Source organism: Betta splendens, chromosome 9 (genome assembly GCF_900634795.4).
Source record: "Betta splendens chromosome 9, fBetSpl5.4, whole genome shotgun sequence".
NCBI classification, from domain to species: domain Eukaryota; kingdom Metazoa; phylum Chordata; class Actinopteri; order Anabantiformes; family Osphronemidae; genus Betta; species Betta splendens.
The window spans coordinates 10,273,046-10,299,598 of NC_040889.2; the positions used below are offsets into that span (position 1 = coordinate 10,273,046).

At 45.9% G+C, this 26,553-nt stretch overlaps 2 protein-coding genes and 1 long non-coding RNA gene across 5 annotated transcripts; all 3 read left to right on the forward strand.

The window, feature by feature from the left end:
* Positions 1-998: 998 nt before the first annotated feature.
* On the forward strand, positions 999-22,417 carry tmcc3 (transmembrane and coiled-coil domain family 3). 2 transcript variants are annotated; one of them, XM_029163228.3, is made up of 5 exons: positions 999-1,174; positions 18,130-18,294; positions 18,414-19,201; positions 19,757-19,892; positions 20,107-22,417. In XM_029163228.3, the coding sequence occupies exons 1-5, from the start codon at positions 1,130-1,132 to the stop codon at positions 20,407-20,409; spliced, it is 1,437 nt and encodes a 478-aa protein (XP_029019061.1). In that variant the 5' UTR covers positions 999-1,129; the 3' UTR covers positions 20,410-22,417. The 2 variants fall into 2 exon arrangements, with proteins under 2 accessions (XP_029019061.1, XP_029019062.1); XM_029163229.3 differs by lacking the exon at positions 999-1,174 and adding an exon at positions 7,630-7,939.
* LOC129604604 (uncharacterized) lies at positions 8,413-16,872 on the forward strand. Its single transcript, XR_008695638.1, has 2 exons — positions 8,413-10,405; positions 10,496-16,872. It is a non-coding gene; the product is annotated as an uncharacterized LOC129604604 (long non-coding RNA).
* Positions 22,418-23,956: 1,539 nt separating the features above from the next.
* Positions 23,957-26,148, forward strand: eri1 (exoribonuclease 1). Of its 2 annotated transcripts, XM_029162824.3 has the most exons (8): positions 23,957-24,115; positions 24,286-24,374; positions 24,503-24,684; positions 24,776-24,992; positions 25,094-25,177; positions 25,259-25,368; positions 25,463-25,577; positions 25,853-26,148. In XM_029162824.3, exons 2-8 carry the CDS (start codon positions 24,300-24,302, stop codon positions 26,093-26,095), a joined length of 1,026 nt encoding a protein of 341 aa, XP_029018657.1. In that variant the 5' UTR covers positions 23,957-24,115; positions 24,286-24,299; the 3' UTR covers positions 26,096-26,148. The 2 variants fall into 2 exon arrangements, with proteins under 2 accessions (XP_029018657.1, XP_029018656.1); XM_029162823.3 differs by having other exon boundaries at positions 23,982-24,374.
* The last annotated feature ends 405 nt before the right edge of the window (positions 26,149-26,553 follow it).

Below are 26,553 nucleotides of genomic sequence, written 5' to 3' on the forward strand. Positions count from 1 at the left end.
GAGCTGACCTTAATGAGTCAGAGTCAGGGCCGTGGGTCCTGTTTGACTCTAGGCCTCTCAGCCGAGCAATAGGCTTTAACAGTACTGTTGTTGTAGTTTTGTCCTTTTAGCAGATATTAATATGCTTTGTTGACTGTCTTTGGTTAGTGTGGCTGAAACAATTAAAGTAACTGGAATTTCAGATTGTTAGTTAGATCAGATTGTTAGTCTGTTTGGCTGATTCACCACATAGTGACCTGTGAGGTAATCATCCCATCGCGTTGACAGCTAAACATTCAGTGTTGTGGATGTTCAATGTTCTGCTGAGAAGCCTTGAGTTGTGCTCATGTATGTGTATTATTAGGCTCGTGGCCTGTGCTGTACCTCAGTCTGTACACTAGCAACAAAGTGAGGCCTAAAGTTTATTTTTTATGTCACTTGAAGCCACGTTGTCTCAGATTTATCCTTCCCCTCGGGGCTCAAAGGTTTGATTTATGAGCAGGACCAGAGTCCGGCTTCTCCTGCATAAAACACTCGCACTGGAATTTTAATAGCTTTGGGGACATTGCCTGCTGTTTTACTGAGCCCTTATCTTGACCTTAACCTGTGTTAACACACATGCTAGCTCATGCTTAGATCAGAAGCTAGTCCCTGTCCTGTCCTCAGGCAGCCACTCAAAGCGCCACCTTTCCCCCGTGCCTGCTTGCATCGCTCCATCCTCCCTGATTGGCAGCCTTGGCTGCTGCAAAGTGCACCCAAGCCAGCGCACGGTGGCTGATAGAGATCTGAATAAATTCCCGCTGGGGCTGCTTCATGCCTTTTAAGGTGGTCTTTTCCCCGAGAGGGTGCGGAGGTAGTGGGTGTGTGTGTGTGTGTGTGTGTGTGTGTGTGTGTGTGTGTGTGTGTGTGTGTGTGTGTGTGTGAGGCGAGAGAGCAGGGCATGTGCAGGTTGGGCTGAGCCTAATAGCTGGTAACACAGGAAGCAAAAGATTTCACAAGAGGATTGTACTTGCGGCCAGACAGACCGACACACTCCTCCCACCTCAGAGGGTAGTCCTGCAAACCTCAAAGAGGCGAACACAGCTCCCTGATGTGTGCACAGGTCGCCGGTGGCGTGCACTTTGACCCCAGGCTTTGAGGAAGAGGAGGCATGAGGAAGAACCACAGCGCTATCCCACTCATCTACGTGACAGAGGTAGCGTTTTTTAATGTCTCTCACTGTGGCTGATTTATTTTGATTTGTCAGGGTGAACGAGGTCGGCTGCTTGGTCGCACGTCGACAGCGCAGCTCCTCTCACACATGAACAGCTGCCTATTATCACCCGTTTGTCACTTTACTCTTGAGACGTGCCTGTTTCACTTCAGCAGGCCACAGATTTGCCTTCCCAACGTCGAGCCTTAGAAAACAGAATCTATCTACAGCTTCGTACTGTTCGCGAGAAATAATGGAGGAAGTTTCTTATCAGCGGAGGGAAAGGCCGGACAAGTTTCACCTTGTTTCATTCCTCCAGTGCAGCATGTGATCGGCCTCAAGAGCCGGGCAGAAAATGCACGGAATGTGTACAGCAAACCAGAGCAGAGCTCTTTCATTTTAAAAGAGTCTTTCCTCCTCTCCGGTACTTTCCTCTGTTCTGCTGCTGAGCGCTCGGGCATGAGGTCGTGTGTGTGTTGCTCCTGTCTGTATCCGGCCATCACGCCCTCCGCCGCTCCATCAGAGCGACAGGTTTGTGTGTGTGCGCTGGCTGAAAGAGAAGCATCCTCTGGACCGTCTTTGTGCCTCGGCCTGCTCTCATTGTGCTGACGCGGTGCTCTTTTGTCTGCGTTAGCTGCCTCCGTCTGGTGCTATATGTGCAACAGAATGCAGTGAGAACGTTATGTAAGTCTATAAGTGTAATGGGGCTCTTCCTGTGAGGCCAACAGTCCAGAAACAAGGAAGTGGTAGAAAGAAGAAGCAGCAAGATGTTGCTTTTTTTAGTGTTTAGCTTTGCAGAAAAGCATCTATAATAAGACATGATGAAGGTTTAAAGCTGCAGCGCACTCCATGACAACGTAAACATAATTAAACATGAGAGAATCATGAAAAGTGATTAAACTATATTTACAGATATTTACTGATGCTGAGCATCTTATATTTCCCACCTGTGTCCCAGCATGGAGGAGTAGGTCTGCTGTGTTACGCTGCTGAACCAGTGCTGCACACACTGGGGTCAAACAGCCTCTGGAGGCAAATGAAATTTGTACTAGGCATAAAACGCAGCGTCCACATTACCAGTGTGTCTCTGGAAAATATAAGCTGATTATGTGTAGACACATCATCACTTGTCACATCTCGCTCACTTCCAGATACTTGAGTGTGAGTGAGTGTGTTAACTCAGGTTCTGAAGACAAACGCAGGACTCAAATAACCGCCAGTGCCCCTGGAGCCTTGCAGCTGATTTACTGTGGGGAATCACCAGCAGTAAACTCAGCTACAAACTACTACTAAAGCCTATTGGGATTATGTCCGTCCAACAGACTTTTCTGGCTCTTACTGTAGTTTCAACCCTGCAGTATCTCTAACATCTTTGCCCCGTGGCCAAGTAAAGTGAAGTGAAGAAAAACTGGCTGCAGTTATAATAATACTCATAGTTTGTCAAATGCAAACCACTCCACAATGTTGCTCAGGCTTTTACATTTTAGGGACTTTTAGACTATGAAATGAGCATAAATTGTATCATTTGTACATGATTGAAACAGTAGCTTTGATAAATAGTTACTGATGTCATAGAACATGATGGTGTTGTTCCGTAGCATCTCTTCAACCCTCACAAATCAATCAAGATCAAGCGGAGCCGTGTGTGTGTGTGTGTGTGTGTGTGTGTGTGTGTGTGTGTCTGCAGGTGCTCAGTTCTCTGATGATGATAATTGCGGTGATGACAACTGTTCAGACTGCTTCTGCAGACCACGTGCTCTTACACATACACACTCATACACCATTCATTCATGTCTGTTACAGATGCATTGCTCAATTTGTCACCATGGCAACAACAGCTGATGTTAGCAGCCACATCTGTCCTGGTTATGCCACACCAAACCATGCACATTCATTTATTCGTATTTGTCAGGAGCCTCATTAACAGCTATTTCTACCATCTACTGAAGATGCTCAGATGTCTCGTCCACATTGTAACGAGGTGTTTCAGCTCAGTGGAGGGACATTATGTGCGTCTGCTGTTGTCCTATTATTTCATTGCTGGCAGCCACAGGTGGAGCTGTGCCACGTGACCAATGTTAACCCAGATATGAATGAAATTATTTACAATTGGTTTGTCTGGTTAAATCAAAATTAAGGGGAGTGTGTGTATCAGTGTGTGTAGGTTTACCCTCATTAACATATAACCTTGTCTGTGTCTGTAGCTTGGAGCTAGCTGCTCTAAAGGGGAGAAACCGGCTTTGTACCATAAACAGGGGTTTCTGTCATCATGTGTTTTCTCGGTGTTTTCCCTAAAACAACGTGAGGTCGCCTCGTTCCTTTGTCCCGCCTTCAGGAAGTTTATGACGTGACGTCTATGTTTTAAAGGTGCCCGCATTGCATTGGGGTAAAACCCGTATGTGAAGCGTGAAGAAGATAAACAGGTTCCCAGTGTTGACTGGTTTTTACAAGATAAGCTGGTTTCTATTGAGTTAACTGTACCAGATTTCTCAGAACTCTTTAACTGGAGTCGGTGTTAAGCTGAAGCTGCCTGTCTTCATGGTTTCCTCTGCCCTACAATCATAGGTTTGGACCAACCTGGCTCCGTCCTCCTGCATGTTGGCCTGCTGGCCTTCCTGACCCCCGGCTTTAATGGCACACCTCGGCATCTTTCACTTTAAACCTCTCTTTACGCCCACGTGGCTCAGCAGGTGCTTTTTATTCTAGGAAACAAACTTCAAGCTCTCCTCAAAGCACTCAGGCGAAGACAAAGGGGCTGAAATGTCAAACGCTGGGACGGGGTGATGAGGGAGGGCAGAGATAACACATGAAAGCGCCCCCTCCTCCTCGCTGCCTCCGCACACTTTGAAAGTGTGACCCCTCAGATATTTGTCAAACGGCCTCTGGTCTATGTGTTTGCTCCAAGAGGCCGCTCTGTGTGAAAGCATTCACACCTTCCGGCGGCCGGCGCCGCTCGTGTGGCTGTGGGGCTGCAGAACTGTGGTTGGATTAAACTTATCGGTGGCTCTGTGCTGATGTCATCTGACTATAAAATACAACATAGTTTTGCATAACGTCGTTTCCATTTACATAACTATTGTACAGCCAAAGCTGCAGCAGCCTTCCTGGAGCCGTGGCCGTATTATTAACCTTGACATTACTGCATCTTATCTGCTGCAGAGCTTCAGCTCCAGCCAGCTCGCGTTTACTGCCTGAGCGCCGTGAAACCGCCAAACACTTTCCACTCCCACCCGGCTCATTCAAACGACCCGCCGGGACAAAAGCCTCGGCTGGAAAGCCGGGGACCGCGGTCCTCCCTGAAGAGATGCTTTTGTGAAGGCATAAAAGATGCTGAGGGGCGTGACGAGGAGGCTGTTGATGTGTTTGAGGGCTGCTTCTGAGCCACGGTTTGAAAAAGACATGCAAAATCTTACTGAGTTTTCTTATTACGGCTGATCGACCTGCCACTGGAGCGGGTTTGATAATACTGTAACGCATCAGACGTCTGAGTCTCTGCTGTTTACTTCTGCCTGGTGATATATGCGGATGCTCAGACTTATTAGTCACTGTCCCCTTTGCCAGGCTGCAGTTACAGCTCCTACTTTCCCTCCTCTGTCACGATTTGTTTGTGTCTGTGGACAATTAAGGATAATTTCTCGTTCCCCACTGAGGCTAATGGGGCTTATAAGCATTAATAGCAAAAGGTGAAAGGAACATTTATGTAGTTTGAACCACTCGGCTGACACAAATGTTATTATTTCAGATCCTGGGCTGAGAGGCTTCCTGGGTGTGAAATGTTAGACAGCCACAAGTTAAAGAAAGGGAGGGACGCTGGCGAGAGAGATAAAAGCTTTGTGAAAGGTAAAGGTAAGGAAATGATCATCTCAGAGGGACACGCGTAATAAAGGAAAATGTAATTGCTGGCACCAAAGCGTCAACTTCATAATAAAGAAGTGGGGCAGGCTGACAGATTTAAAAGGCAGCGAGTGTGATCCGAGGACACGGCGGCATAGAATGGTGAGGGAGGGGGTGAAGGTGTGTGTGTGTGGGAGGGGGGGGTTGTGAGTTGGATCGGGCTTGTGAAATCCAAAAATACGCCATAACTTCACTGCTCCAATTACTGAGCTCAAAGTATGTGCTTGCGTGGCAGCAGCCTCTGTTCAATAGATTCCGTCTGAACCGATTTGACTTTCATGACACAAGGGATGAAAGCTGGGTTATGCTAACAGATCCGCACAGCAGGGGGTCGCAGCGTTGGTTCATCATATTCCCAAGTGTAAATACTGATGATGGCTGAATGAATTTATAATCCAAAAAATATGTCAGATCTCTTCTAGGCTTGATCTCATCTCCACAACAGGTGACACGATCTGTATTGTAGTGTCTTAACAGGGAGCAAAAGGAATGAGGAAGCAAAGAGACATTTCTTTTCAGAGAGATATGTCTGATATCTGTGAGCTCTGGAGAGTTTCCCTTCCTGTCTGACACAGCAGCAGCGGGGTCGCATTAGGATGCTGCGCTTCAGTTTGCTCTCGGTTTCTCTCAGCGTCTTTCAGCTTCTCATTCTCTCTTAAACGCATGTTGGAGGGACGAATGGGAACTGATAGCAGACTGACGTCAGCTTTACTGGCATGGAAGTGACGAGGGGCTTGTGGTGACGTGGCACACACCTAATACATGAAACCTTAAAAATTTGTCACAAGTGAGTGTTCTGATTAATCAAAGAAAGTCAAACTGGACCCCTTCATCTGTACCTGATCCCCAGCGAAGCCTTCCAGCCCGCGTCACCCAAACATTCCAGGAATTAAAAAAAACCTTCCTGAATTGTTCCGGAGCATCATCAGCACATCCTGGCGTTTCGCGCTCACCCAAACAATCCAGAGCCGCACCCAGATGTTCTGGACCAGTGTTCTGGAAGCCTTGCGTGTCACAGAGTTCAGAGTGATGTCACAGCTGACGCTGAGACAGGAAGTGGGTTGGGAAGTCAGTAAGGAACACAAACATTACCAGTGGGAGAAGGGAACAATGGGGAACATTGAGTTTAGCGGTGATACTCTACATGTTTACACATGTTGATGCTTATATGCAGCAGATAAAACTAATTGGCTACATCTCTGTATTTTGGGGATAATTGGATTTTGAACTCCACTTACTATTTCAGGCAGCCACAATTGTCCCTAACTGCTCCTCTGTTGTTGTTTTCCAGTTTCACAGCCTCACGAGACTCCTGCAGCGCTACAGCTCCCATTAGAGATGCGCTCTTAATGGCTAAATTTGTTTTGGTGAGCCCACAGCTAATGCCCACCTCTGAACCAAATCAATGCTAATGTACCAATCTGGACCTAATTAAATGTCACATTTGACTGTCCTCCGCTCCTCTCCCCATGCTGCAGCTTTCGTTGCTACGCATGAACGTGGATCTGATTAATCAATACCCAGGGGGAAGTGGACTGGAAGTGTATTAGGCTGTCGCAGAGACTGTTGTGGATCGGGGGATAAAAACAGTTTGGATGGGGTTCAGGTTTCAGCATCGACGTTCCTGCTCTGCCGGCAGCCTCGGTGCCAGGTGCTGTTGTCTGCTCCGCAGGCTGAATCACGGAGCGGCCAAGTGTCCAACCTGTTGGCACAAACTTGTCCCAGTGATTAACACTCGGCTGAGTCACTCGCTGTCTGCTCAAAGTGGGCTTCAGGTCGAAAGAGAGTATTAGACCGACGGAGGGGAGCGTGTCACAGCAGCGATGATCAGCAGACTTGCATAGTGAGGATGAATTCTTAATGTGTGTTTGGACAATAAACCAGGAGCAGGCCCAGATCATATGACAGGGTCACCAACCGTACTAATTGGTTCCTTCATCAGCAGGGCCACTGTGGATCTGCTGGGCCTTTAAATCATTCATAACCCGAGGCCCAGACCTTCAGCAGTAACTCATAAGTCAGCTATCTGATCATCATGGCGTCTTTGTGTTTTAGCTGTTCTAAGCACAACGTGTGTGCGACAGCGCAGGGGAGAGAAACTCTGTAGCTTAAAGCAGCCAAATAAAAAACCTGAAGCTTAGACGGACAGCTATTAAAAAAACACTGTGAACACTGGCTAATGAACAATGATCGAGTATAAACATTATAATTTGTATTTGCTTATTGTTATTTATTGTAAAACAGTAGTGAATATCATTAACAGGGTACTTCGTTACATGCAACTGAAAGTTGCATGTGCTTCATGTGTGCGACTTTTATTTGCACCTGTCCTTGAGTTTGTAATTAGTTGCAATACATTAGATAGTAAATAGTAGATAGTAGATAGTAAACTACAAACACTAGTAGTACTATTGTACTACTACTACTGAGTAACTGTGTTTTCTACACGTACTGTATTTGTGGGAACAACCAGCTGTTTAACGTTGTGGTCCGCTTATGAATTAATTCATGCGGGTGTATTAGATATCCCCCACAGCCCCTCCCTCTGTGTAACGCGGCGGGCGGGGCGTGCTCGCACACAATCCTAGCGTTGCTCGCGGGGTTTAGGAGGATTACAGCGGCGGGCAGGTTGGAGGAAGGAACGGCACCGCTGCCGCCGTCCGTCCGTCCGTTTGTTTGTTTTCGGTGGGCGCCGCGATGGCAAGCGTTGCCCCGACGATGCCAGCCGACGACGGCCGTCGCTAGTTGCGCTCGCGCACAGCAACGCGGGGGGATCCGGTGCGAGTCCCGGGATTATGTGCGGAGCTGGTGGCGCTGCTGTGGAGAAAAGTTTATCAGAAGTAGGGACGCGCTGACACCAGCGGCGCTAAAATGGTAACTATACGTTTTCTTCCAAGTTAAGCTAGCGAACATTAGCTAGCTAACTAACACAAGCCTCGTGTTTATAAGACTCATTTAAACGTTGGTGTCATTTAAAGCCCAGATCTGGTGCCAGCGGAGTTGGAGGCTGCTGAACACGAGTTGCCCGCATCCCTAAGTTGAAATGCCTTTAAATGTGAGCTAATCTGAGCTAGCCTCCTGTCATCACACAACAAAACGCACTTCGGAGAAAACCGTCCGCTTTTCCAAGAAGTGTAGAGTATTCTGGGCCACTGCAAAACATCTGTCGCGCCGATTCCCAGCGACGAGCCGCGACAGGTTTGTTTTCGCCTGATGGCGAGAATTAGTCAGTCAATTCACGAGCAATTGGTGCTTTGATAGACGGAAAATGTGCAACAGATCGACACTACACACCCACGAAGAAGCTGTGGAGGATTCCTGCCATCACGTCATTATTCGGTGTGTAGAACTGCGCTCGTGTGCGTTAAATTGGCAGATTTCTAAACGGGGTTTGGCGCAGATCGATGGGGTTTCATCCAGACCCAGACAGGCAGTGGAGGGTTTTAACCATCAGGGCGTCGTTGCAGACGCCTGACCCGGAGGTGGAGCAGGTTTGTCCAGTGTGTGTGTGTGTGTGCAAGTCTTTCATCCTTGGGATGTGTTTTACTGGTGCATCCCACAAATGCAGCCACAGGTAGTAGTTCATGCGTTTCCATTTAATTCACAGATCTGTGTCCCTTTAATTGCTTTAAGACTGCACGTTTCTCATTCAGGCTGATTTAATTAGAATATAATCGTTATAAGAGCCACTCCGACAGCTACAATCCTTGGAGAGGAGGCGCTTTTCTGCCAGCTGACACCCACATACACAACTGTGAACCGTGTCTCTGTGATGTATTGTCCTGCTATCAGTTGGCTCATTAGTCCACCAACGTGCTCTACACCCCACAACGCGCATGGAGACGTTCCTTACGACTCCTTCGAGACCGGAGGCAGAGCGCTTGTCCTCGGCTCCTGTGCTCGTGGGGAGAGTTGGAGGAGTCTTGGCTGAGCGTCTTTCACACCTGGGAGCTGCTCGGTGTAAACAGATTACTGCTGAGCAGCTCTGTTGTTGCGGGATGTGCTGCCTTGCCCAAGGGCACCTCTGTTGCAACTGCTGTGGTAGACTTAAACATCAGTCACTCGTTTTCCTCAAGCTTATTTAGCAGTGAAACGTTGGGAGATGGGAGGAACATGAACTAAAAAATAACTGTAATATAATTTGTATTATTATTGTGTTACAACTATTTGATTATTTCTTACTTTACAACATGGACAGACAGAAAATTAGATCTTGCTTAAGGACATGTTAATGCTAATTTGAAGGCCAATAATTTAAAGCTCTGAACTGAGAATTGAAAAAATTTGCATTTAGGAACTTGGGATTCAGGGAACTTTAAAACAGGCCCTTTTGGGTGTACAACAATTAGTTGGAATATAATGTGTATGTCTTGTTGCAGTTGCCTCTGAAGGACTCGCATTAACAGATTCCTGCGTCTCCTATGTGACTGTGTGACTGCTCCTCTCAGTTTCCACAGACACGCAGAGCTTGATGAAAAGCGACGGCACCTGAATATCAGAGGAAATTGAGTTGTTCAGCCAGGTACGACCGTAGCAGAGTTGGGTTATTGAAATCACTGTGGATGGCTCTTAAAGGTCACTTTGCTCCTGTGTGTTTACATGACAGAGCGTGTGTTTCCAGCGGTTATTGTATCGCGCAGGGCTCAGCATCACTTTCATAGAGGACGACTTCCTCCTCTCCGAGCTTTTGTTGGTGTTGTTTAATCTTCAGCAGAAGGACGGGGGGGTGTTCCCCTCTGCTCCTGACACTGTTCCCCCTGGAGAACAGTGCACATTTGACTTCCTTAGATTCATGACATGAAAGCGGAGATTGCTTTTCCTGGAATCTAATTCCACTTTCTTGGCGCCTTACAGCTGGAATGTGCTTGTTTTGTAAATGGTCTGTTTGCATTCAGTTGGATAGATGGAAATATGTTTTTCTTACTATTTTTATACCATGTTTAAATTATTTATGTCCCCTTCGATTCAGAAAAAAGCCACTGAAAATCTTGCAGTTCCTCTATTTCATTATTTCTTAGTGGGTACAACCTGCTGTCGTACTGGCACAGATAATTGGATATTTCTGACCTGAAGTAGCAGATGGAATGTAATCATTACTGGAGTTGCTTGTGTTTGCTGTCAGCCAGGTCAACTCAGGTTTGTTATTGTGATATTAAAGATTTTTATGGTCGTGCCATCACGGTGGGTCACGTTTTACTGGCATGTTGGCATGCTGACATGCTGCTTTGTCTGCTTTTCCAGCTGATGTCTACTTTGCCCTGCCCCACAAAAAAAAATGTTTCCAGCATGTTGTTTGTTTAATTAAACAAGAAAGACTTTTATTTTGCTGCTGACAAACAGGTGAGTTCAGGACATTTTATTCCACTTATTAAAACAACTCAACCTTAATGTGGATAAAACAAATCTGACCTAGATTCCGTTTTGATATAGATGCTACAGGAATTCATCCCTAATTTTATGGCTCAAACAGACAAGCACGCAGAGGAAACACCACAAATCACAGCGACGAGCCGAGACGCAGCCATTGTTTGTCCATTGAGTAGGAACAAAGCAGGAGGAGTGAATGTTGTTGAATGGGCGCTGACTGATGGTCGTCACCTTCCGCTCGCTTCATCGGTTATTACGACGAGGTGCGAGGCCGGCCTTACTCATCCGCGTCTGTTGTCACGGCAACTGGTGGAATCCATTTCCCCATCTCTCTCTCTCTCTCTCTCTCTCTCTCTCGCTCTCTCGTTCTCTTTCTCTCACCATGCCCTGATAATAGATGGGCCTTAAACTTATTTAAATGAACATAAGAGCAGGAAGCACCAGAGGGAATCTGCGATCTGTAAATGACTGAGATGTTTCACGTATAGGTACATAGGTTTATCTGCCTGCTCCTGTCACTCTCTGTGCTCTTGGTTTAGGGATTGAGTGGGCTAAGCTGACGGTGAATAGACACACCAGCAGTGATGTCGGGTGTTTGAGTAACATGGTGTGGATTAACCCTGCACACAAATGCTGTGCCCATCAAAGAGATCCTGTGTTAGGAATAACACACGCGCACACACACACACACACACACACACGCACACACATACTCTCACTGCTTCCCCCTAGTCATGTCACATAAAGCTGATTCATTGTGATTATCGCACACTATGAGCTGATGTATTCGGATTTGAGGTTTAGTTCGAAATTTGATTTCAGCCATTGGATTGATTTGGGTGTTGCTTCTCGTTTTTCACACCTTTTGGTCTCTGAACACCTCACAAATGTCAGAAAATAAAAACAGTACAAACTACAAGTGGTCAAGGCTTCTAAAATAATAAAACCAGTATTTTTAAAATGTCCTTTTAGGAACTTAGAAAAAAAACATCTTGGCTTTTCTGCTTAAAAATACCTGAAATGTTTCGATCATTAAACTGTCAGAATACTCTTTTGCCGTTTTAATAGCGTCTTTGTGAACAGTTGGAGCAGTGGGTGCAGACTTGCCCATCCCAGCGCATAGTGATGCTTGTTTTTAGCCGTAAACACACACTTTGAGCTGTTTCTAACATGCTGTGTTGTGACTGAACTGTCGAGTGGCATGAAAAAGTAATCAGCCTTAATGACGGTGCGTCACTGACTTAAAAGCACTTTATCTTTAAGGAAACACATGCGTTGCTGCCAGCCTCTAGGTGCCACTCAATTTCTGCATTAAGTTAAAATATTAAAGGTATGAAGCCTTTACTACTGCAGCAGCTTTGGCACACTGGGTTTCCATCGGTTCGACAGCAGCACCTCTGCATCCTCCAAAGCCAGGAAACAGTACAGTAGATCCTGTTCTCATCGTCTGTTGGATGCTGTACTTAAAGAAGCACATAAAGAGCTTGTCTCCAGGACTGCAGGCTCGCTCTCTCGCTTTACATCAGGTGTCGGGTGTTCGCTGAGGAATCTCCGTCATGTACACGGATAAAAGAGACATTATGAGTTCAGCTTTGCTTTGGGTTTTGTTTAAATGTTCGCATGAAGCTGTGAAATTCCCCACGGATGTATTCATCAGTTTGGTAGAAAAGTGTGGGTTGAACTCGGCTCCGGCTGACTCAGAGGTTGTTGTAGAAATGCCACATCAATACATGGAGATAGAGATGTTCTCTCTGAGGCCACAGGATCCTCTCTGACCTTGTTTGAATGCTCCAATTTATTTATTTTTTTTAAGCCATATTCCAGACGGTCCACCTGTGGAGTCCGACCTCTCTCCTTCCCCTCGCTTTATTTCTCTCTGCCACTTGCTATCGCCGTCACTTCCTCCTCTTTGCCCTTTAAATCTCTCCTCTTGCCTTTTTCTCAAGAGCTGCCTGTACCCTGACCCTGCTGCTTTTGTTCAGGCCTGTCGGGTTACTCGGAAAGCAGAGATTAAAATCTCAGATTATAAGAAGAGAGATCAGGAGGGATTACGGCGTTTTGTCTTGCGAACACGCTCTGAACAGTTGGTATGATTCCGACGGGGGCTGGGTTGTCTTTCACTGCCCAAATAGTAAATCGGTTGCCAGCTCTTTATCGACTCTTAACTCCATGTCCATCCACAACTCTTTCTCGCTGTAGTGTGATTTATTGATTTACTCTCCTGCCTCGTGTCTCTGTGGTGTAGCTGTGTATTAGACTAAATCATCCACGTCATCTGTGATTGCAGGTTTATGTCATTTCTGGACCTAAACGAGTCATTTAAATGCGGGAAATGAAATATCCATATCAGAATCAGTGCAGTCATTAATTTAGTGGCATTAGTTTAATTTACCAAGATGAGGCCAGATTATTTAAGGCTTGGCAGCTGTACACTGTGTTTAACGCTGTGCATCATCCGGCCTGAGCTCGAACCAATCATGTGTACTGTTCAGCTTCAAGTTGCTTTCAAGTGCGTAGCTGGTGTTGCGAAAAGCTGTTGTCGCCTCTTGTGCATCTCATTCCGTTGGAGAGGGGAGTGGAAACAACCTGTGCGTCAGGGATCTCTAGAGATGGTGCAGCGGGGGAATTTTTGGAAGTGCAAAAAAGCAGGTGGAGCTGGTCGTCGGCTGCGTGGACGGGGGCTGGAGTCTGGTGTCGTCCGCCCCTCCGCTCCAGGCCGAACCTGGGCTGATGGATGGACCCGCTGAACGGTGCCCGGAGGATGAATGCTAATGAGGCTGCTGATGAACTGACTAGTGACACCGGCAGGTCTAACTGTTGACTTAGGCGCCGAACTATTACATCATCAACTTGATGGATTGGTAAATAAGTCAGTCTGACACTTGGGCAATTTTCCAATTTGTCCCAACCCTTATATTGATGTTTGTTGTCAAATACCAGTGATGAGAATAATAAGAGGAAAAAGTGTTGAGAACAGAGTTCTTTAGTTTATCGTTCCCCATAGTGTTTGTTTGGTCAAATGCTTTCCAGCCATCTGCAGCATTCTGATGTAAGCGTGGAGCTTAAAGCAGCGCTGCCTTCAGAGCTTCTAGTTTTCCTGTGCAGCCTCACTTCAGTTTACTCACATGTACGAGAACAGCCTGGTATTGTGTGACTAGATCATTATCCTCTCACAATCTAGCCATCGCCTCTCTGGGAACATCTCAGAATGGTTAGTTTATATTTAGCTGGAAAAGTGAATAAAGGAGAGCGGAGTATCTGAGTGGGCGTCCGAGTCAGTCTGTCATGCCCCCCTCCCCCAGACTTCCATCTGTGGGCTGTTAATGAGGCTCTGGGGTGTTTTCCAGGGCCGTGTCACTTCAACACTGTCACACTCTCATGCGACTTAGGCTGAGAAACTACAGAGCTCTCCCTCAAATCCGATTGCCTCTCACATCTTATCTCAGGACGTAGAAGTTGCATCTAAAGTGTCGAGTGCGAACTTAAAACTCGGTGTAACTCCTGGTGGCTGCTGACATTTAAGCTTCGCTCACTTCACTCACCAGCTCCATTCTCAGGATTCCACGCAGGTTAACCCACCTGCGAAAGCTCCGGAGGCCGTCATATCAGCTGTGATCCAGCTGATTTGACCTGACGTTCTCTTTAAGGCGTTGCTGTCGCTTCGTCACACATTCCCACAAATAACCTGGACGTGTCCTGTTCTGCCCGGCGCAGGCTCAGTATCAGGGCGTGTGCAGCCCACAGCAGGTCCAGGCTTGGATACAGTAATCAGGCATACACTGTTGACTTGCATTCAGCCCCTCCTTAGGCCGGGCCTCGGAGCAGGTGTGAGCGTCACTGCAGAGAGAGAGAGAGAGAGAGAGACACACACACACACACACACACACACACACACACACAGAGGGATTTTTTGAGTCTCCGCGTTGGTCTGCGGCGTCTCCAGGTGTTCTATTGTGCAGCAGAGTGTTTATTCGTTCATCAATGTAAATTTACTGTCGCCCACTGGCAGAAATGTTGAGCATTTCCCCTGAAATGCATGAAGAGGATTTACAGCATCAGCACTGACTCAGACGTGTGTTGTTTTTCAGATCTTCTGTAGGAGTGAAACTGAACAAGCGGTGATTTAATTTTTTTTGTCTTTAGTAATTATGAAAGTAAGATGAAGTAGATCCGGTTTTAGCCATATGCCAGACAGGAAAATCATCATGTGTCTTGTTTTTTAGCAGGGCCGGTTTTGTTGCTGTTGTTTTCCATCTGCTCTCTGCCTGTTTTGCTTTCCATTCAATCTCTGGTTGAGTCTCTGTTCCTGTCGGCCTCGTCCTCCCCACAAGAGCCTCCTCTCTCTGTCTGGTCACGCTTGATTGCCAGTCAGGTTGGGTGGGGGGGTTCCAGGGCTCTCCAGTCCAACCTAAATGAACCAAGTGTCTCTTGTCACTTGAAAAAGATTATTTTTAGGCCATCACTAAATTGAAACTTCTGTGAACTGAATGAGAAGTAGGAGCAGAATATCCTGCTCCCAAAGCAAAGCTTTCATTTCCATCCTCTTATTCATCCATTTTTCCTATTTTCCATATTTAAATGAGCTGTAACTATGCCATTTACTGAACGTACTGTGTTGCACATTAACTATCGCGGCCGTGTGGTTAAAACAGAAACTACAGGATTCACTGTAACATTAACCACGTAAACCAGCAGCAGGGAACAGTCTGTGCTGAAACGTGTTCGGTGAAACTCTCATTAGAGCCGTCAACGCGTCTGCTGATGTATTGGCCTGTTGGAGCTGTAAGACCTGAATCTCAGGGAATTTAATGAGATGGATCGAAATAAAAAAATGTCTTTAATGTGGTAGTGAGTTTTTTTTTCTTTCAGAAAACCATTTCTCTCAAAAACGATCACAGTCAAGACAACATTCTCCTTCTGAAGGTCTCGGGTCCCCGAGTACTTCACAAATACCGAGCTGCAGCTCTGCCTGTGCAGGCAGTTAGGCCTAAATTCTCCATTTAGTGTCAGGGCCATTATGTGCTTTTGTTGTCCCCTGTTGATCGTATTCTCTCTGTACAAGTACGTTGTGTTCCTTCTTGAAACATTGTAAATGCTGTTTGGTTTTCTCCTGGACCTGAGGCTTTAAACAGAGTTTGGGATTATTTCAAATTAGCATTAACCGTCCCAGATTCCCGTCGTCTTTGCTGGCGCTCTCAGCGTCTCCTCCGCTAAATCGCTTGATCTGGATTGTTCCAATCCCATTATTTGGTTCCCAGCACTCAAACACACACCGGGTTCCATCAGCCCGTGTTCTGCTTCAGGCAGCATGTGGCTCCATGCTGAGCTGGAGCTGACACATACATGACTAATGCACTATTATCACTTACTCTCAGCATTTTGAGCTCCCGTTTGGAACCACAAAGACCAGTTCAAATCAAAACTTCCCCATATTGTGCTTTTTATTCAATATTTTCTCTCTGATTCAAATAAAAAACTAAATGCATATTTATTTGATTACTTGATGAATTATTTGTTTGTATCTTAAGAGGAGGCTCGTAATTATGTTTTATTGGCACATTGATAAACCAGCTGTGATAAACAGCCGTGACTTTCTGTGAGGCTGAAACATGACATGAACTACAGTTAGCAGAGCAGGAACAGCCTCAGGCTGATAGATTGATGGTGCGGATCTATTAGTTCTTTCATCAGCAGCAGAATCATCTCATTGGCTTTGACTCAATCGCTGAACTTCACTTATGTGTTTTGGCATTTAATGAAACACAGCTGATTGGATTTCTGATTTGTCTTTACCCCATGCTGGTGTTGATGGTAAGTCAGGAATGAATGAATATACCGACTCCGCTGGAGGCAGGAAAAGACCAGGTGTGTTTGTGTAGACTAGACTTGTGAGGCCAGTGCTGTTTTTACATACGGGTCTGTCCATGAGAAAGTTGAAAGCCAATGCAAATCACATAGCAGCGTGTCGGCCTCCTCTTACAGCCGGTTTCCTCTTTCCTTTGTAGCAGGTTTGGACTGTGCCGTGCTGAATTTGAGCCCAGGACGCTGCAGATGGTCCGTAAATGTGAATTAAACATCTAAGTCGGCACAGTGTTCTGCTTTTGTTGTTTCTAGTGCGTCTGCTGTGGAAAATCAAATTTAGAGCGGTGGTGCTGCAAGTTTCCCAGCCAGCAGCAGTGTCCTGTAAACACACCCGCTGGCTCCGTTCATACATTTTTTATTTTTTAGTGCGGTTTCAGACATGTGAATATTTGCTGTGTTTCCCAGTGGACGCGTAGCTGCCGTGTTTTGGCTGTGTGTCCACCCATGTGTGAAATCCTCTAAAAGGCCACAGTGCACGTCCGGGTCACGGATCGGATCCGTGCTCTGTGTCACAGGCGTGTTATTAATTCCCCACTCTCTCCCAGAGCCCCTGTCCACTACGTGTGCAGACTGCAGAGCGTGAGGCGCCACCGGCCGCGTGTTTACACGCTGCAAATGAGCAGGCGAACGACAGCGTCATCTGGGCATCAATGGGAAACGGGGTCATTTAAGGACGGTGGTTGTCAGAGTGGGAGCTGCCATTGGCAAATCATCAGACTGATTCAGCTGATAATGACTTCATCTGCTTAAATCATTACTTTTACTGGGAGGATCACCAGCAGCTGGATAAACCTGGAACTATTTATTTTCTCAAGGTTGAACTTAGAGGAAAAATGGACAAACAAATATTCATTATGTGTAACACGGGTTTGTTTTGGCTGCTCGGTCAGTTTCAGAACAGTGGATGAATTAGTGTGCGTTGTACTGTAGAGCCATGACGACGGTGTCATGTGATGAAAGACAGAGCTCCAGAAGCCTGGCTTCAGGACATGTCAGCAGATCAGCTGTGTGTGTGTGTGTGTGTGTGTGTGTGTGTGTGTGTGTGTGTGTGTGTGTGTGTGTGTGTGTGTCCGTCCATTGCTGCCGTGGCAACTACATTTACCACATACTAATATTTTAGGTTGGTCTTACATAAGCGTCTTTGTTGAGAGGGGGGCTTGTTTGTTTGGAGCCCAGCGCTCGACCACTGTGTTCTCCATGAATCACAAGCTGAATCCCTTCAGACTGCACCACTGGTTCCATCATTTCATCATCTTATTTTTCTTTTAGCGCCCTGCTTCTGGTTCTGCTCTGTTGCCTTTTGGTGAACAGACGGAGATGAAACGTGGAAGATGAAAGACACGAGCATCAGCTTGACCTCATATTTTCTACCTTTCTGATATTCTACATGCAGCAGTTTTTTTTCTTTCAGGACGCTGACGTCTGTGTCTCTGCACAACGTTTTTCTTTGAAGTTTTTCAATGAGGCGTTCTTCAGTTTTACACCTCTCACATACAACTCTGCATAGCAGCGAGTGCTTCGGCGGAGGGCAGAGTCCACCCACCACTTTTGTCCAGGCTGAAATTATTCAACAAATGTTGCAATGCCAAGAAATATCTGCGGTGCCCTCTGACTTTGTCTCCATTGACACCATCAGGCTGCGGTTCATCCAACTGATCGGCTGATTTGCATTCTGTTGGGAAGAACTCTGATGATCCTTCAAGTTTGAAATAAAATAGTTCTTTTTATTCACTTGTTTCTGCTTTGAGCTGTGTTGTAAAGACTCCAGGCTGCGGTAACATCCGACCCAGTAACACCTGAACACTTCATTCACCATCTGTTCTGTGTCTGTGCAGGCAGAACGCAGCGATGTCAACGTCCTCAGCATCCCGGTGCCCATGCGCCGCGGTGGCTCAGAGTCCAACCTGGACGTGGTGGACGGCGCGGGGCACGAAGGAGTGGGTCTGGATTTCACCAAGGGAGCGCTGGGCATCGACAGCCTGCAGCAAAAGATCCTCAAGGTCAGAGCAACCAGTTCCTCATCTGCAGCCTCTATGTTGATTGGCCGGGTTTGACCTGAAGCGCAGCGTGTGCCATAGTTCTGTATTCAAAAAGCAGGTGTCCTGCGTTCTCCTTTCAGGTGACGGAGCAGATCAAGGTGGAGCAGACGGCTCGGGACCAGAACGTGGCCGAATACCTGAAGCTGGTGAACAACGCCGACAAGCAGCAGGTGTCGCGGATACGCCAGGTCTTCGAGAAGAAGAACCAGAAGTCGGCCCAGAGCATCGCGCGGCTGCAGAGGAAGCTGGAGCAGTACCACCGCCGCGTGAAGGAGAGCGAGACCAACGGGAAGCACAGCCACAAGGACGGGAGCGGCAGGGAGTCCGGCACCCACAGCAAGGAGGGCAGCCTGCGGGACGTCAGCGCCAGCGGAGCCGGGCGGCACCCGGCGCTGGACAAAGTGAAGACCATCGGGCCCGGCGTGTCGCTCTCGCCACCGTTCTTCTTCAACAAGTCGCGGGAGTTCGCCAACCTCATCAGGAACAAGTTCGGCAGCGCCGACAACATCGCCCACCTGAAGAGCTCCATGGAGGCGGGCTCGGGGCTGCACGTGGAGGGCGGCGCCAGGGGCCTGAGCGGCAGCGCCACCACGGTGTCCAAAACCTCCAAGTACCACAGTGACGACGAGTGCTCCACGGGGACATCTGCGTCCGCTGACTCTAACGGGAACCCAGCCGGGGGCTCGGGCTTGGAGTCCGGATGTGCAGGGCGATCTGAGTCCAGTAGCCGGCTGGGGGAGGTGCTGGACATGGTGCGGGAGATCAGAGAAGCACAGGCTCAGCTGGCTGAAGACATGGACTCCATGAGCACACAGTTCAAACGGGACTACAGCTACTTCACACAGGTGATCCAGGAGGAGCGGTACAGGTGAGCGGTCCATCAGAACCTTCCCCTCTCTGTTCTGGGCATGCAAAAAAACACAATCAGACTTGTGGTGGCTGTAATAAAAGTAATATTGCAGCTGTCTCTCTGTTCTAAACCTAATCCACTAATCCTCCCCTAACGGGGAACGTTTGCTTTAAACAGCAGCTGTTGAACTTAGCAGCTTTTGACAGTTTCATGGTCTCATTATTATTATGATCTCTGATCATCTAAAAATAGCTATTAGCTTACACAAACCTCCTTACTGTTGCTAAGTCAACCAAGGGCAAATGCTTTCAGCAGCATTGTTGCAGAGGTAGTTAAACTGCTGTACTGTTACTCGCCCACACACACACACACACACACACACACACACACACACACACACACACACACACACACACACACACACACACACACCACAATGCTTCGTTTCTTTCTTTCTCTGCCTCCACCTACTCTGAATGCTTGTGTGTGTGTGTGTGTGTGTGTGTGTGTGTGTGTGTGTGTGTGTGTGTGTGTGTGTGTGTGTGTGTGTGTGTGTGTGTGTGTGTCTGTCAGGTGTGAGCGGCTTGAGGACCAGTTAAACGACCTTACAGACCTCCACCAGCATGAGACCAGTAATCTGAAGCAGGAGCTGGCCAGTATAGAGGAGAAGGTGGCTTACCAGGCCTACGAGAGGGCCAGGGATATACAGGTAGAGTATACTGTCTATATATACACACATTTAAATGATACATATACAGGGCCTCTATTTTCATCACAGCTTTTGCTAGTTGTTGTTGTCAGTCAAAGCATAAAACATCAGGTCAATTCAGCACATTCAGATTTAGGAAACACTTTCTTACCTTAACCTTGCTCTTCCTTCAAAATGATCTGAATAATAGAAACTATGTGTGTTTTGTGTGCAGGAGGCCCTCGAGTCGTGCCAGACTCGAGTGTCAAAACTGGAGCTCCAGCAGCAGCAGCAGCAGACGGTTCAGCTGGAAAACACCGACGCCAAAGTCCTCCTGGGGAAGTGCATCAACATCATGCTGGCCATCGTCACCGTGATCCTGGTGTGCGTCTCCACGGCGGCCAAGTTCACCGCGCCGCTGCTGCGCAGCCGCCTCCACGTGGCGCTCACCTGCGTCGGCGTGTCCGTGCTGGCGCTGCTGTGGAAGAACTGGGAACACTTGCAGTGCGCTTTGGAGCGGTTGCTCCTCCCTCACTGAGACCAGCAGATTAACTACACATGAAAAGATCCAAAACCTGGGACCAGGTCTCCACACAAACTGGTTTACATGTAGCCTTACACCTGCCCTGCTTCCCTGGGGAGTTTGGGCTTTGCAGAGACTTGATTTAGGACTCTTCTTCTTTGCATGTCTAAATGGGGTTCACATAAATCTACAAAGGAGCCGGGAGCCTTACCCAGAATGCATCTGCACAGTAACAACCCAGGTGTAAGCTGGAATAACTGAAATAAGCAACAGATCCTGAAGGTGCAATGGTAACAGTGAGTTACTACAGTCTGAACTGTGGGAGATCAGATTCCAGTCTCATTGTTTCGTCAGGAGCTTCTAACACTACAATCTAAATATAAGTGAGGGGGGCTTTACTGTGGTGTTGAAATACAGTGATTTTTTTCCTGTCCTTAAAGGGAAGCATCATGAAACCAACACCTGTAATGTCTGTGCGCCTGCTGATCAGCTTTGAACCTGCACAGCTCTTTTCCTTATGCATCAGCCAGCTGTGCTCGAGGAGCTTGAGTTTGATCTGTGCGTCAATGCATCATTGTTCTGTGTGTAGATGATGTTTTCAGTGTCTTGTTTAAAAGTATGTTTTTATAAGCTGTGTGTTTAACCTGTTAAACGTGTTTGTGCACCATAAAGGAATAGTTCAACATTTTGGGACGGGACGCTAGAGGCCTTAGAATGGCTCCAGCCTGGCTGGGTCTGCAATTCACTGGAGAACATCACACTCTCGTCAAACAGGACAGGAACAGCTGATGGCAATAGCCCTCTGAGTCCCTTTGATGTTCATCGATCGGAGTGACAAAAAGATGAGGTGAATGTCAGCTTTAGTAGCTCGGTAGCTTTCTTCATCATAGCCGTCCAAATCTATTAAACGTTGTCCATAGGTGGAGCCACTATTTCCAGTCTTTGTGCTGAGCTAAGTCGACTGCCTCCTAAATGCTGAACTGTTCCCTCGAAGGGAAGCTTAAAAACTGCCTGGGGTCACATCCACTTTGCACTTCATGTACTGTAAAATCTGCTTCATGTTGTTTAAGTAGCAGGTCGTTTATGTGCTTTTACCTCGGCTATAGAAACAACCAGCTGGTGTGTGAACTGTGAGGGAGGACTGACCTGAGATCTGCTTTAAGTGCACAAACTAACCCAGCACTCGTACCTGTAGAGAGAAGAAGAGCAGAGATTAAAGATGCTGACTTTATTCACTGGCCTTTTAATGAGGCGAACAGAACAAATGACTCTCAACCGGTCTGTCTGTGTGATGCTGCGGTGCGTTCAAGTCCGGGGGGAATAACATCGAAGCCCTGAGCAAACCAGTCCCACCTGCGGAAGCTCGCTTTGCTCCATGAGTGATGACTGCCGTGCTTTTTAAAAGTTCCCCTGAGCCTTTTTAAAATACGACTTCTACAGCTGGGAAGTGATTCATTTAAAAAAAACTAGCACAAAATGTGTGTATTGTATTGACTTGGAGGATGAAGATTGTTCACTTGAAATAATGTTTGTTTTTGTCCTAAAAGACTGAGTCAACAGGAGGTATTGAACCCTGTTCCTGAGCAGCATTTACCTCAAGGCGTGGTGATATTGACGTTCCAGCGTCAACATTGGATGTGTGGACTGGACAGAGGGAACTAAACGATGTAGCTCCCTAACTGTATCACTGTGATGAAATGGGACTCATGCCTTTCTTAATGCAGCTTATTTCTCTGTTTTCTGTTTGTTTCCCTTCAAAAGCCAAATATGGACTTCTCAGTAACATGGTAGTTACTGTTTATTCCCCCTATGATTTCCAAATCAACTCAATCACTGTCTGTCACTCTGCCTGCTAACCTGGTGGAGAGACCTCCACCCTCCCTCCAGAGTTGAACTTCACATCATTATGTATATTTCCAATTCTGTCTAGTCTGTGTGCATTAGTTCAGGTTATGGGTTTTCCCGTAACAAGGCTTTTTGTTTTTGCTTTTTCAGATGAGAAAATAAACTTGTTTTTCTAGGACTGCTGTTGATTCTGCTCTTTCCTCATCCATAATGCATCAGACAGACTGTGTGATTTAAAGACAGCACAGATCTCTCTGTAAAGATCAAACCACTCTGCAAACATCATAAGGATTTCTTATGTAAAATGGCAAACACCGCCGGCTGTGCAGTCGTGGAGGAGGAACATGCCCTTCAGGGGAACAATAGCATAATTAAAAAAAGACTGTTGCCACTAAAAGTACGAAAGCACAATTCAGTGTAAATGCACTCCATGAGCAGAGTAACCTGCAACCGTCAAGATCTCAAAGATGATCAACCAAACGTTGTTGTTTAGTACCAAATGGCAGTGAGTTAAAGTCATTGAAGTTTGACTGAAGACATCCCTGTGTGTGTTCAGGGCCTCTCTTTTAAAAGAATGCATTGTGTTTGTTATTTTAAAATAAAATGATCAACTAATGAGCTGCCTGTGGGCAGTTATCTTTTTTATGTATTATTCCCTCACTCTCACTCTCCCTGCAGGGCTCAATAATATTCTTTTTATCTCCTTAAAGAAAATAAAAGAATGAGATGGTTTAGTTAAATATAATATCTGTATATTTTAGAAAATTCAATGTGTTATTAACTCGTGTTTTCTGTGCATGTTTTGCTGTACTATCAGTCTCACTGAAATACACACTGAGTTGACTAAGGAAGAGGTGTCAGGCCTCTTCTTTAGATTTACTCTTCAGCTGCTTTTGGCTCAGGAGCAATAAGTGAATATTTCCAGGCCTAAGGAACACGAGCAACAGATGCTCCAGACTGATGCCTGAGAATGGTCCTAAGCTTATCTCTCCACGTTCTACATGCTCTACCAGTGAATCTGTCAGCACTAGCTGTCCTTTAGTCTTCTAGACATTCTCCACAGTTCCTCCGTTGGACCTGAGACCTCACTGACCGAGTCCACATTCCAGCTGTTTTGTGACTCATGAATCTTTGATCCAATTTTGCAGGTTCATTATTCACGTTGTGCTTTGCTGCTCGTCTTCAGCCTGCACGCTGCTCTGCCTCTGCCAGGGTTTATTCCCCTCAGGGAGGCATGAGTCACCCGGACACAGCCAGGTAGGGTTCAGACACAGCAGTGAAGAGACTGACCCCAGGCTGTCAGGTATGAGCAATGCAACCATCCGAGTAAATCTAGTTATTACTGTCTATGTTTAAAGAGAAAACTAGAACTATTGCAGGGCTGATACATGCTCCCTGAGTACAATTACTATTTTGACTTTTTATTTTTACATTTTTTTATACTGTTTGTACTGTTTTCGTTTCCCACAGTTACTTTATACATATTAACAATTAAAATATAATTATATATAATCATATAATATTTTAATTAATTTCTACAAAGGATTTTTCTTAGTTTGCAGAGATACAGAATACAATAGAAATGATCATGTAGGCTTTTGCATTCACTACCTGTTTGTACATAACCTTGCTCAATAATACACACACAATAATAACGTAATAATAAAGACGGTTGCAGGTAATCATCCGCACCACTCTGTGGCGCTGTTGAGCTCCCTTTGTGTTTTGGCGCAAACCGGAAGTCGTCATAACTGTCCAGTTAGAAAAAGTTTGTTGTTTCTGCGGATGGCGCTCAAGACCCTCACAGCGTGTTGTCTTGTGTGTACTTTAGATATTGTCCAGCTGGGATGAGGTTTACGCGTTAACATTGTAGTAGGTGGGTTTAATTTAGTTACGTCACGCGGATTGTTTTGATAGTTACGTTAGCTAAGCTGTTAGCTTCTTAGGCTAACAACATTAAGCGCTGTTTACATCGGCGTGTGCGTGGAGACTTAGTAAATAAATTCATCTTAAGGCTTTTATCAAGTTTTTTATTGTCTATTTAAGAACGTATACATTAAATGGATGAGCACAAGGAGAACCTTCATGCCAAGGACGTCAACGTGAACATGTCCAGTACAACAGAAGACGAGAAGGTTGGTGTTTTGTAATTGTGTTTAAATTAATTTTATAAAACGAGAGATCATTGCTTATAGTACAGCTTGTGAGCCGAACTGTTTACCGTGCCTTCAGTCCACCACTGACCGACGTCACTCTTCCTCAGGCTAAGTCTAACAACAGGCTTTGTCCTGCTGGAGAATGTCCTGCTGAGGATTCTGCGTCTCAGTCAAACAGCGACTTCAGTCACCCCGTGTACAAAGAGATCGCCTTGGCTAATGGACACATCAACCGCATGACGAAAGATGAGCTTCGTGACAAGTTAGCGGAGCTTAAACTTGACACAAGGTACTGTATGAGTCATAGTATTTCCTCATTTCAAACGCTGTTGGCATGTGTTTTTAATCCTACACTTTACTTTCTGTCACTTTATGTGAAGGGGTGTGAAGGATGTCATGAAGAAGAGATTGAAAAGCCACTATAAGAAGCAGAAGCTGTTGCAGTCTGCAGCAGAGGGAGGACCCACAGACACCTACTATGACTATATCTGCGTTGTGGACTTTGAAGCAACGTGTGAGGAGGATAACCCTTCAGGCTTCCTGCACGAAATCATAGAGTTCCCCATGGTTCTCATCAGCACGCACACTTTAGAAATTGTAAGTTGAATTTTTAATGAAGGCAAAAAGATTCTGTTGCTAATGTGGAGAACATGCATCCCTGCTGAAGTGTAACCATGTGTTTTATATTTATTCTTTAGGTGGACACTTTTCGGGAATATGTAAAACCAGAGTTGAACCCACAGCTTTCAGACTTTTGTGTGAATTTAACAGGAATAAAACAGGTGAGTGAGACTCAGACTTTTTTGGCATCACGATAATGTAATAAGCTGTTAATACATTAATTATATTGTTTTGTTGAGCAGAAAATGGTTGATGAAGCAGATCCATTCCCAGAGGTCCTACAGAAAGTTGTAGCTTGGCTTCAGGAAAGGGAACTTGGAACAAAATACAAATATGCCTTTTTGACGGACGGGTAGGACATTTAAATGCAACCCAGCTTCAAATGTTCACATTTACTTGATTCAACTCGCAAATGACTCAGCATCTTGTTTTACGTGTTCTCTAAGGGCCTGGGATATGAGCAAGTTCCTAAAAATCCAGTGTCGCATAAGTCGAATCAGATATCCTCACTTTGCCAAAAAGTGGATAAACATACGAAAATCGTATGGGAACTTCTATAAGGTACATTTTTAACTAGTTTTACCAAGTTCAATGTTATGTGGAAACAAATGCATGTTTTTTACAAGAATAAGTTAAAATAATGACCTGGAGGAAACAGTTTAACATATTAGTCTTAAAGCATTAGTATAAACTGCTTTTTTAAACAATGACATTAAAACTGAAATTGCATCTTTATTTATATGAACAGTTCTAGATAATCAATAGACTCTAATGTTGTATCTTTGCAGCCATTTCAGAAACTCCTCTTCACCAGCTTTTGATTTTCCTTCCTTCAGGTCCCTCGTGCACAGACGAAGCTCAGCACCATGCTGGAGAAGCTGGGTCTACAGTACGAAGGTCGGCCTCACTCTGGCCTGGATGATTCACGCAACATTGCCAGAATAGCTCTCCGCATGCTGCAGGATGGCTGCCAGCTGCGGGTCAATGAACGAATGCATGGCGGCCAGCTGCTCCCGGTTCCCAGCTCAGGCCCTTTGGAAGGAGCAGCAGCGCCACATAACCCCTCCAGCAGAGACTAGACCCACTATCTGACACTGTCTTAACTCTTTAACCAGAATTAAAAAAAAAACAACACAGTTCTAATGAAAAGTTGTTAAAAACTATTTTTAAGAACTTGCTGATGTTTATTTGGGTTGAGAACTAGTAAAAGGAAACAGTATTTTGATTTAACATTGTTCAAGGTTATAAATCCATATCTATATGTTACTATCTGGACACAAGCCTTATATTTCACAAGTTGTGAAAAATGGATCAATCCAGTGAAGGAGTAATTTTTCAATAACCTCAGTGTGTTAAACCTGCTTCAGTGTGGTTTGTCAAGTTGCCAGCTTGCGAAAAACTGCTTAAAAGTCTTTCTGTTCCTTAATGATTCCATGTCTAGCTCAATATTGCTCTCGTATTATCTGAAACCTACACAAACTGCTGCTGCTCTACATGATTATCTTATAACATCAGTGTTGATGGTTTGGAAACAGTT

Excerpts from the sequence above, each read along its gene's own strand:
- tmcc3 (XM_029163228.3), top strand. The coding sequence starts at position 1,130 with ATGAGGAAGAACCACAGCGCTATCCCACTCATCTACGTGACAGAG. Across the intron at positions 19,202-19,756 it reads ATCCAGGAGGAGCGGTACAG|GTGTGAGCGGCTTGAGGACC; the intron begins GTGAGCGGTCCA and ends TGTGTCTGTCAG. Across the intron at positions 19,893-20,106 it reads AGAGGGCCAGGGATATACAG|GAGGCCCTCGAGTCGTGCCA; the intron begins GTAGAGTATACT and ends TTTTGTGTGCAG.
- eri1 (XM_029162824.3), top strand. The coding sequence starts at position 24,300 with ATGGATGAGCACAAGGAGAACCTTCATGCCAAGGACGTCAACGTGAAC. Across the intron at positions 24,993-25,093 it reads GCACGCACACTTTAGAAATT|GTGGACACTTTTCGGGAATA; the intron begins GTAAGTTGAATT and ends TTTATTCTTTAG. Across the intron at positions 25,178-25,258 it reads ATTTAACAGGAATAAAACAG|AAAATGGTTGATGAAGCAGA; the intron begins GTGAGTGAGACT and ends TTTGTTGAGCAG.